Source organism: Anas platyrhynchos, chromosome 6 (genome assembly GCF_047663525.1).
Source record: "Anas platyrhynchos isolate ZD024472 breed Pekin duck chromosome 6, IASCAAS_PekinDuck_T2T, whole genome shotgun sequence".
NCBI lineage: Eukaryota > Metazoa > Chordata > Aves > Anseriformes > Anatidae > Anas > Anas platyrhynchos.
In genome coordinates, this window is record NC_092592.1 from 26201296 (window position 1) to 26213909 (window position 12614).

The 12614-nt window shown below is 33.2% G+C and overlaps 1 protein-coding gene across 9 annotated transcripts in view; it reads right to left on the reverse strand.

Moving 5' to 3' along the window:
- Positions 1-12614, reverse strand: part of ADGRA1 (adhesion G protein-coupled receptor A1) — a 278267-nt gene that overhangs the window by 107910 nt on the left and 157743 nt on the right. For 8 of the 9 annotated variants that reach the window (XM_038181087.2, XM_038181086.2, XM_027460805.3 and 5 more), the window contains one exon: positions 11047-11259. In XM_038181087.2, coding sequence (XP_038037015.1) covers positions 11047-11259 — 213 coding nt within the window. Of the gene's footprint in view, positions 1-11046; positions 11260-12614 lie in introns of those variants that run through there. The other variant, XM_005013456.6, reaches the window with a different exon arrangement.

Sequence of the window (12614 nt, forward strand, 5' to 3'; positions counted from 1 at the left end):
AAAGATTACTGTATCAACATCTTAGAACACAAATAATACAATTTAGTGAATACATCAAAACCGTGTGGTACAGTAAGACCAAATCCATCAAGATGTCTCAAAACTTCAGAGCATTTTTTCTGCAAAGAAGGAACCAGCTTCCTCTATTGATGATCTTCTGGATACAGTCTCTTTAGGAAGCCCATAAGCCATACAATTGCAAATATACAAAGAGAACTACAACCATATGATTCCCCTGCTTTATGTCTTTTCACCTAAGCATCAACCCCACTAGACTCCTACTAGAGGCAGGAAACCAGGCCAGACTGGGCTTTTGCCTGACCCTTTATGGCTCTTATACCCTTAATTCAACACTTTACACTAACATTTGAAAGAACATTACCTTCAAGTTTCTTTCTGGAATACTGTATTGTTTTGGTTATCACAAGTAACTTGTGATTATTATCCTTTTAATTGCTTTTGAATAACTCTTTGTGATACCAATGGAAGAAAGTAATATAAAATCTGGACTAAGAGTTATTTAAAACTATGTTCTTAATTTGGAACTGAACCCAAGTCATTATTTTGAATCTCAGCAGGAACAAGAAATCCCATTCTTCTAGGAATTCTTTTCTTTTCTCTTCAAGCAGGCTGTAGCAAGAGAGAAGAAAGAATGGGAGTCCTGTTGAACGAAGTCTGCTGCATAGAGGATCATGGGGGAAATAAATGATTGCTGTATGGTGGCTCCCTTGGCTGTAAACCAAGGAAAAAGCAATGGCAAATAGATCCCTAAGGCAAGATACTAACAGAGTGTTAGTCAGAACTAGATTTGAACTCTATGTGCATACTTTTATAAAGGAACATTTTTAGGTTACCTTAATATTTGGAATATGTATTTAAAAGAGGGAATTAATTTTCAGCGGGATAGTAAAATGCTGAGAAATATGGTTACTATTTTGCTTTATGTCAGCACAACCAATCAGAACAACACATTCTCTCTTTCCAAATAATGTATTATGAAACCAATGCAGCAGCAGATGTATTCAATAAATAGTTATATTTTAGTCTTATCAATATTGAATACTTCAAGCCCAAACATTTAACTCACTTTCCAAGAGTAAAGAAGAAAAATTTCTTTAAACACACAAATTGTTGAGCTTCAGTGGATCTGGTAACACTGTACTCAAAGACATTTTAATTTCAATATTCAGAATAGAGAAATGAAAACGCCATTAAAAGCTGTATCATTTCAATGGCCTAAAACTTAAGTATCATCAGTTTATTCCATGTTCTAAATTGTATTTAGTACACTTGTCATGCACTCATACAACCAAGTTGGCTAAAGATAAACCAAGATGACCGAATTACAAAATCAGCTACCAGAGTTATCCCATCTGTAAGCTGCAAATAATTACAAATTAACTAACTCTGAGATGTCAAAGGAATAAATTTTGAACCAGCACAGAACAAAAATGTGCTAAATACGTATCTAATTAATTGATATAACTCTTCGAGGGGGAATTTAACTTCAAGTTGATTAAAGAAATCTAATTGTCTGTATTCTGTCATGAAGTTCCCTCAGAATCAAAGCAAAGCTGAGGATGAGTTTCATTCCTTAGAAGAGATAGTGAAGCAAATTAACTTCACTTAGAATGACTGTCTGTGTCTAGGCATATAATGAATATCTATTTAGAATTCCTTTCTCTCTAAAACAGAGCATAAGTGCTTCAAAAAACAAACAAACAAACAAAAAAAACTAATACAACATTAAAACCAGTAAATTCCTTCAATGATGATTTGGAAACTCAATTAACACCCGCAAGTTCTTTCATTGACAGTTTGGGAGAAAAAAATAATTTAGACTAATGAGTTAATTCTATGTAGGAATACAGAATTTTAAAGATGTGATTTTTATAACTTACAGTCAGGTAGTTATTCCATGATCATAATACATGCAGACCTGAAAAGTACAGATATGTTGAACAACAATTTGACTACTGTACTACCTCTTCTTAATATAGGCCAACTATACAGAGGAAGATTTCCCAGTATGAACAAGAATCAACATTCGTTTACTTAAAAATCCATTTCTGACTGAGATGGACTCAAGAGACAACATGTCTTTGAGATACACTTTTAAAATATGATGTAAGAGTGCATGACTACTGTCCCAGTAAGTAACACATGACAGTCTAAAATGGCAGACAAGAATAAAAAATAGACTTCTGATATCACAAGTCTTCTTGTCATAAAGTTTTTTTTTTTTTTTTTTTTTTTTTTTGTAAAGAAAACAACAGAACAGACAACTCCTTCTCTCCCATCACCAAATATCTTGCTCTTCCCACACCCTCTGACAACATACATTTTAATAGAGCAGGGAATGATCTTGTGAGAACTGTAATCTCAACAAACTGATTTTCAGTTTAGCTAGTTTTCCACTCTCCTTCTCTCACTCTTTCCTACTTCATTCCCCAATGAAAAAAAAAAGATTTCAAAAGTTCAGATAATGGATGAGTTAAATAGGTATAGGAGTGCTTACAGTCACCATAAATACATAATATCTCATTTGTGTGTTCACTAATGTTTACACTATTCCTTCCAGAATAATCATTGCTAACTCCATTCACAGAGAGACCAAAACTCCAGTCTCCAAAATCATGAGACTTCCTTAAAAAAAATCCATAATTTATTTTTTCTATATAATTTCATGTAGGTGTACATGCATGTGTGCTCCAGGACACAGAAAAAATTTCGTGCAGGAAAGAACCATGGAAGTTTACTTCAATTTTTAAAAATAAGAGAAAAATACATTCTCACGTCATTACTTTGTATAGGTGTTTTTAGTGACTACCACTGTATTACATCAACAACTATTGCAAGACAATGTTTTACTTCACAGAATTTTGTATCTTTTTCTTTTTTTTTTTTTTATATTAAGACTGAAATCAACTAACAAAATGAATAAGAACATGCTATGTGTTTCTGGATTCACCACAAAACAAAACATTTCTCAAGTTCCACAGAATAATAACAGTCAATGGAATAGACTCTACCAGTAAATTAGGGAAAAAAGAAACAAACTGAAAATATTTGATATGTGACCTCAGAAACTGTTTTATTTGCCTTTAATAAATCACCAGATTGTTAATTGAAGTTCAGGCCACTGCTTTCACTATTAAAAAGTGAAATTTTGGATTATTTCTCAGTGAGCACCTTAATATCACATGCAGGGTTTGAATCCTCCAACAGAAACATCTCTCACACTTGTGCCATTGGGTTTGAATCCTCCAACAGAAACATCTCTCACACTTGTGCCATTGGCTCCTTCCCCGTTATCACATACAGCTGGACATTGGAAAGTCACAAAACAATTACATTTCTAGAAGGAGAACCCACACTCAGAAAACATTTCTAGCCATATCACCTGCTAATTTTCAAAGTAATCTATTTTAGTGAACTCTTTATTGTAATCATTTTTTTTATTAAATCAAACTATAACCAACAAATAATCAACTATAATCAATCCATAACCAACAAAATAAGCCAAGAGGAATTAAACCAACCCAGAAAAACAAACAAACAAACAAACAAACAAACAAAAAAGTTATATATATTTCTATAGTTACTAAAATTATATGTTTAGAAACCGAAAATGTCTTCTCTAGCAGCAAAAACAGGTAATGCTCAGTTAAACATGTGGTGAAAAATGTTTTGAGTAATGAATTATAAGTATTTATTGGATGCTGAGGTATGTTCTCTCTGAAGGTTTCAGAATTTCTCAGTGAAAGTTAAGTAAGCATTTAAAAAAAGATTTTAGAAAACAGTAGTTGAAAGTATTGAACTTTGTATTTTACAGAGCTATAAAAATAGAACAGTTTCTCAGTATAATAGCAAAATTAGAGTTCAAGTATAATTTCTCAAAAGTGAATGCACAGCCAGGAATTTTGCTAGTACTCTCAGTATTATACTTACTCATTATTATCTTCAAGCCACTAAATCAACTTAAAATATAATCTAACAATTAATGTACTGCATTATTTGTTACAGTGTCAATGTGTTTCTGTTACAAGATTTATCTTAATTAGTATACGAACTATTATTAAACAGCGGAATGCATATGAGGAAGTCTGGTAATTTTGCTTCCTTTGTTAGAAACAAAGGAACTAATCTTATAATGCCCTTTGGGCAGTCCCAAAGAGAACTTTTCCATAACAAGGATGGTGCAGAAAATCAGAAGAAAACCTGGTGGATGAGAAAGTGAGAGCATCTTTCTCAGATATATATTGAATGCATACATAAAATCAATACGACTAGTGCCTGTCCAGAAACAGAAGATTGTTTCACAGGAAAGCAAATGTGAGTTGAAATAACAGTTTTTTATATCACAAATTGGTAACTTTCCAAGTCCTTTTGTTCTTCTTCATAGGTGCACAAATTAAAAATCCAAACTGTACATAGCATTAATGGAGAACTTAATATCAGTTAAAATATATAAGTTTTAAACATGATATATGTATCAGAAACATCAATACCATAAACAGTGAAATACAGAAAACACATCCAGGTGACTGATGTAATTTGCAGAGTTAAGTCTTAATCTGCTGAAGACAGGGCATGATAAGTGAAGAGTGACATGAACTTGTAATGAAACATTTTAAAGTTTGTTTTATGCAGAAACCACATATAAAATAGGAAAAAAAATGATACATTTTTCCTACTTTAAGAGAACCTAATGTGCATTCATTGCATTAGTATATGTTAAAAAAATGTAAGAATTGTAGAAACCCTTCTGTGTACCTACTATATTTGACATTGTTGCACATGCATAGATAGTATTTTGACGCTATTTCATTTTCTGCATGTTTAGAAATAGCAGCATAGCCTTTCACATCATAAAACACATTGGCAGTATGTGCAGAGTAAAGAAAGCATACTGAATGCAGGACACCAAACTATATGTATACTGAAGATGTCATGAGAGACATAAATAAAGACATTTTTTGAGAAGGAATAGTAGTAAAAAGTACAGATATGCAAATGTCTGATTTGAGGATTTTGTAAGAAGAAAGATAGGGACAGTTTGTCTTGTTTGGGTTTGATTTTGAAGTTAAACCCACCCAACCAATTGAATGTCAGACACTTTACTTTTTTCTATAGCTAGTACTCAGTGTACAATCACTGCTCACCTTCAAGCAAATTCATACCTGCACAGAAAATACTAATTCCTATGTTACATGGCTGTAATTCAAAATAAGTGGAAATTCTTCCCTGATCTTTTCTTAGTACTAAATGTTTCCAGTTGATACAGATTTTATTTTAAAACAATGAAAAAATGGCTTTAATAAGAGAGCTACCAGCAGTGACTTTTCTGGACTTTTATGTATCTCCCAGATTTCACGTATAAGAATGAAGAATAATGTAAAAACAGTATTTTAAAAAGTAATTATAATGAATATGGTCATTCAGAATATTGAATAAATAGATACTATATGTCTGGGTAGATTCTAAGTCACAATAAAAGTCACTATAGGATAATACTTAAAACTAAATTTTAAAAACAAAAAGTGTATAGAATAAATGTTCAGGAATGGAAGCAGGTTAAATAGAATAAACTTTAAAATCTCGTTATTACATAAAGATATACCTTTGTGACAGTACAAACAAACTATCCACAGAGTAAGAAGAAACAGACCTAGAATGGTTACTCTAAAATCAATATAAAGAATTTACATCCAAGCAAACTTATGGGAATAAGTTCCCAGAGCAAATTCCCAAACCAATATCAATATCCAATATAAGAAAAGCAAAATGCTTTGTGTGCCATAGCACACAAAGAAAAGGGCAGATGAAAAGGAAAATGGGCAAAAGTAGACAATTCCCAAAGCAAAATGAACGGGACAAACTCTAGTGTGTAAAATGAAGTGTCTTGGTATGGATATACAATCACGATTGTTTTTGCAATACTTGGAGAAATGATACTTTGAAACCCAAATAAACTATGATGTTATGTCCATCAGAATTGAGCCAAAGCCATGGTAATACGCCATACATGTAAACTGAGAAAATAGCTTTTTTTTTTTTTTTGGTGGTGTCCTGCTCCACTAGGCAGTTTTTTATTTATTTCTGCAGTCATAAAAGGTAGAGATTAAGAAAGAAAAGAAAAAAAAAAAAAAAGGATAATCTTGTAGTATTCTGTTACATGATTTACACAGACATATTCAAAGTTCATCATATTTGATGAGAGAAGTGCCATGATACTCTCTAAAAAGTGATGTATACTGGGAAATGAGAGAAAATCATGTTGGAAATGTTGATAACATAATTCATGCTACATGTATGACACTCTAGAAGAAGAAGTACAGAATGATCCTAATGATATAGTGTAGCATGATCCAACTGATATATTGTAGGTAGTATAGCAGTATTTTGTTGGGTATTTCAGGTTGTATTTTGTAAAAAAGATGTATGTGGTTACGCAAAATTGCTATGTGAATCTTCTCTGCACAAATGTGTTTCAGTGTCTTGTAATCTTTTTAGTGTAGAAGTGAATGAAGAGATATCCAGACTGGGAGAACATGTCCAGACTGGACCAGAAAAACTAGTTAAAAGCAGATAATTCCTGTGAAAGTTGCTGAAATTATTTTCATTTACATTTTAATTGAGTTCACAAATTCTACACATTACTTAAAATGTTAGATTTCCTTAGCTGATCTTATTGCCCTGAAAATTTCAAAAAAGTATCTTTAATGTATAAGCAACTCAATGAAGTTAGTAACACTAAGAACATGCTTGAATGAAAATACTTTCCTTAAACAGGTTCACAGGTAATTAAAATATATATACATGTCTGTTCATGAAAATATATAATCTAACAAGCTGGAAGGTAAGTTTTTAAATGCTGTCACTGCAGGTACTGTTCAAATATTAGAGTCAAAACTACTTGTTTTTGTAGAAATACTATAGGAAATCATTTTGGAATCCACTGGTAATCACCAAAATTACCAAAATCCTAACTGCACATCTAATAGTCTGGCTTTGACATTTCCAGTATAAATCATAATTATTATTTATATAAGACTTAGTTTCTGCATTAATGAGAAAGTTAATTATTCCACAGTCTACTAGGCAGCTTCTAAATGGATACAATTAATTATCTATAAAGATTCTGAGAATTTTACATACACTGAATTGCAGTGAAAGGCACTTTCATTATAACACCTATTAGGAAATAGGTCTTATACAGCTTAAGACTTTTTCCTTCACAGTTCCTCTTTGGGACTTTCTGTGCTAGCCCGAAGTAGTGGCTGGCAGTGGAAATCCTTGCATTAAGTTATTTTTGGCAATCCTATTAACCTTTACATATGAACTTACTATAATTATATAGATTTTCTGTATGATCTGACATTCATATTGATTTTATGCAATAATATATATATATATATTTACATACTGATTGTATATTTTTCAGTAACAAAAATATTTCTAAAATTGTATAATGTCTGAAAGTGGTATAAGCAAGTGGTCATAGGATTTTCCCAAAGAACTTCAGAATTTTTCTTCACGATTAGCATATCTACTACCAAACATAGTACCAATTTAACCTTTAACATTTTAGCATATGGACATCACCTGTAATGCAATCTGACAAATCAAAAGGCCACTCTGGCTCAGAAAAAATAAAAGAAGTAAACAGAATTGAAAAGTTAAACAGAATGCATGGAACGTATTATGTGGAACTTGAATTTCAGAAATTAGGGATTATATACATACAGGCTATGTTTGCTCCTTTGAATTCAGTCCTGTGTCAGATGAAAAACTAAACTTTTTATTTAACAAGTTTTTTTAAACAAGCAATGAAGCTGAAACTGTAAATTACATTAATCAAATTATTTCCTCAAAGTCCAAGTGTGAATACTGAGTCTACAGTCCCCTATAAAATACATGTTTGTCTGTGATACACAGGAGGCTTAAAAATTCACTTTATGTTGACATTTTAGTGAGGTAGAGGAAGGATTAACTGTATAAGTGATCTCTTTACACAATGGAGATAATTTCCAGGATCAGACTAGAACAGGGATTAGGTCCAGACTACTGGTCTGATGGAAACCAGACGATGGAATCATATTCAGTGGTAATAAAATTTCATAAGCTGTTCTCACATTGAGTTCAAATGTTACAGCAGACCTATTTGTGTGCCACTGTTGTGCTATCCATACAGCACAGTCAGGTCATGGGACAGTGTTTTGGAAGCACTTTGTAACATGATCTTAAACTGGAGTCTTGGGCTGGGAAGATGCCATTAAGCCAATTTAAGAGAGATGGAAATGACCACAGTATCAAACTACAAGCCACTGTATCATAAAACAGGAAGCTATATTATCTTGAGGTCTCTTCCAGCCTAGAAATTCTGTGATTCTGTGATACCGAGCCTTTTTTTTTTTTTTTTTCATCCAGGAGTCCAGTTGGGCAGTGAAAGCTGTCCACTACTGATGGCAGAAATGGGATTTTAGATCTGCGTCTAAACTCTAAAAAATGAACAGACAGCTACTGACTAAATTTATATCCATTTGTACAAGTGCCTGAAAATATCACTATGGGCAAACTACAAAAGTTTGTGTTATTAGGAGAGTTTGTGATCATCTGTTTCAGTTCTCTCCCATCACCTGTCCACTAATTGCTTTATGAGCTTTTAAAAATTCATTAGTACAATTGGCTATCAAAAGACAGACGGCATAATGCTTAGTAAGCAGATGATTTACAATATTGTACATTTGAAGAGGGCTACAAATTTTACCACAAAACAATGTAAACATTCTCATTTAATAAGATTTTTTAAGCACAACTTTTTATGCTTTTATTAGAAGTAAATTAAAGTTATAATCACCATTTGTACTTGGTGATTTTCACCAGATTATTTTTCTTCTTTATGATTAATCCTGTGCTAAATAGAGAAAGATTCTAAGAATAAGTTCATCATCTAAAATGGCATTCTAAATAGTCAGAGTAATGAGTACTTTAAAATACAGTGACTAAACATTGGAAACTAGGAACTCCCACCTCCATCACAAATTCTCTATTTTCCTAATTTTGCATGGCACACTCAGGTAGGTTTACTGTTTGTCTCCTCTGAGAATATACAGAAATAATTTTGCTTGTGGATGATGATAAAGAATCCTATTTTCTGTTATCATTTACATTTCTACAGATTGTTCTATTAAACAGTGAAGAAAATAACAGAAGGAATGCAACTCATTTGAGAATAAATTACAGGAATTCTTAGCCAAAAAGTTTCAGAGAACAAAAATTAATAGAAACCCCTTGTTTATCAGGATTTGGTTAAAGGAATATATTCTATTTATTCACATTTCTCATTTAAAACCTGAGCACATTTAGTGCTAAAACCTAAAGCCATGAAACTAATATTTAGTTGAATCTCCTGTAATGCGCTGTTACAAAATGTACAAATTCACACACATGATAACTAGTGATCTAATAACGTGACTTCTGCCAGAATAAATATCAATTAGTTTAAAATTTCTTTGCATGGAAGTAAGTTTCCTTTCTATATTCTAACTTCTTCCTCTGGATACGTAGTAGTCTCCCTTCTGTACGTTGTATAAACTCAGGTAGGTTCAAAATACATTAGGAAAGATTTTACTGAGCTGTTTATAGGGTAACATTCTGCTAACACTTTAGAAAGGGTTTCAAACATATATTCTGCCTTGCTCTGTGTATTTGGTATATGAATGCTGATATGAGAGATGGGAAACTTGTATTTATGATACAATTAATTTTAAGAGGAGAGAGACACCAGTACTTGAACATCAAACTTTCAAGAAATGCATTTACTAGAAATGCTGTTACTCAGTTTCTGAAACAACAATATTGGTACAGATGATAAAGAAAACTTTCCAAATTACGTAATTCCACGTATATTTCTGTACTGATAAAACTATCCCATACATATCCCATACTGACAAAACATATCCCATACATTGCAGAGCATTTCAGGGTTGCTTCTTGCAGAAATCTTCTTTTAGATCTCTGATACTTGGTTTTCATCTTCCGTATGTCTCTTTTAAGAGACAACTGTCTATGTTATCTTATAGACAGAGATGTTAACACTGTCCACAGAGGAAATGAATTACATTGCAGTAACAAATTTTAACAAATTCTTCCCTTATTAAGAATGGCTCTTTTTTACTAGAAGACCCTGAAAGCACAAACTACTACATCACTGCCTAATCTTTATAGAAGATTAAAATGCAACAGAGAGAAAATAACTTAAATCAAAATACTTTCAAAGTTCAATACACTGGTAGTATTATCCAGAAAAGTATCATTTTGTCATACTAAGTATTTAAAGAAATAAGCCTATTAAACTGAGATTCAGCTGATGGATAACAAAAATTAAACTCTGCAATACTTAAATTTAATAACATGCTCAGTCAAATGTAAAATTCCATTTCCTGCTAGATCAGAATTTAATTGTTCCACTTCATTATTTGATAATAACAGTACATTCTATTAAAAGGCTTATTTGTTATTGTATTTCTTGGGCTACTACTCAAAAACTGCAATGTAACACTCTCCCTCTGTATATAGTTCAGAAAATAGAGAATGTAATATTATTTAGCGGAAGTAAAGATAATTTCCCTAGACTAACAAATTTCTGAAATCTGAAATCCAGAGAGCACCTCACTAAAACAAATATTCCTGAATTACTTCAAATATGTTGCTTATACATTGAAAAGTTTGCAGAACTGTTCTGGGTCAGAACTGTTTGCAGAACTGACCCAGACACAGAATGCACAAGACATTTACTCACTTCTATTCACATCCTGCATTCCTTCATTCTTCCTGATTATATTTGTGGATATCTGTTAGCACAACAAAATATTATGCACCCAATACACTAGTTTATGGATACTTAAATGTTGAAATTATAAACCAGTTTACAACACCAACAACCCATAAAATACATTTGCCAAATCAGTACTCTGCTTAAAGGTTCTACTCAAAACACATTAAAATACTTAAGTTGTATTCACAACTGTACTGACTTACCCTGGTAGAAGAATTCACCAAGGAACTATTCAGATTGCCAGTGTTGCACTTGAAATTTAAATGTTGATCAGAATGGGGATCTGCTTCCCAGCTTCCCAAATCATGTACCAACTTGTCAGAATTTGCAGATATTTTCTGGAAAGCAGTGCAAGTCATACCTATGAAACTTGATGGCTTGATCATAAAGGCCTCCAGAGCAATATTATGAGATACCTGTCAAGAAAGATGCAGGTATGTTGCTAACTCATTAAGCGTAATTACATTATACATGCATTTTGTATTTACTGTACGTATGTTATAAAGGATTGTGCACGTACATGTACACGTACAATTTGCTTTCCATACACATGCATATGTGAAAGAAAGAAAACTGAATTTATTTAAAAAATAAAAAAAAGATCTAGAATTCTACAATAGTACATCGGGTTTGCTTGAAAATTCCTTAGGGATAAATAAAAACAGACAGGATAGCAAGTAAATATACAAAAGGACTTAATTTGTCTCTCAATTTGTATCAGTTTTGTGACTGTGTCATTATCAGCTTCAACAGACTTAATCCCAATTTAAAGCATATACATATGAAGTGAATTAGTAACTGCAGTAGTAGGAATTATTTAAAAAACGGGCAAGGATGTGCTCTCTGCCTCAGAAGTGAAACAGAAACATGCTTAGCTATTTGTTGTGTGGACTGATTGATTTCTGATTTTTTTTTTATATATATTTTTTTATTTTTGCAGATCATGTTCCATTATCATGTTTGCAGAATACTGCTAACATAGAATCATAGAATGGCTAGAGTTGGAAGGGACATGGAAGATCATCTAGTTTCACACATACACACCACCATGGGCAGGGATGCCACCCACTAGATCAGGTTGATCAGGGACTCATCCAACCTGGTCTTGAACACCCCATCCACAAGCCCTCTGGACAACCTGTTTCAGTGCCTCACCATCCTTTATGTGAAGAATTTCTTCCTAACCTCTAATCTAAATCTCCCTTCTTTTAGTTTAAAACCATTCCCCCTTGTCCTGTCATTATCTGATTGAGCAAAAAGTCACTTCCTATCTTTTTTTATAAGCCCCCATTAAGTATTCATAGGCTGCAATAAGGTCACCCCAGAGTCTACCCTGTAGGCCAAACAGCCCCAGCTCTCTCATTCTTTCTTCATAGGAGTGGTGCTCCAGCCTTCTGGTCATCTTTGTGGCCCTCCCCTGGACCCATTCTAACAGATCAACAACCTTCTTGTACTTGGGGCCCCAGACCTGGACACAGTACTCCAACTGGGAACTCACATGGGCAGAGCAGAGGGGGAAAATCACCTTCCTCTACTGTTGGCCGCCCCTCTGTAGATGCAGCCCAGGATGCAGTTGGCATTATGGGCTGCAAGCATGCACTACTGACTCATGTTGAGCTTTTCATCCACCAGAACCCCAAAGTCCTTCTCTGCAGGGCTGCTCTCAATGAGTTCTTCTCACAGTCTCTACTCATTGCCAGGACTGCCCCGATGGAGGTGCAGCACCTTGCTCTTAGACTTGTTGAACCTCACTAGGTTCACATGGGTCCAC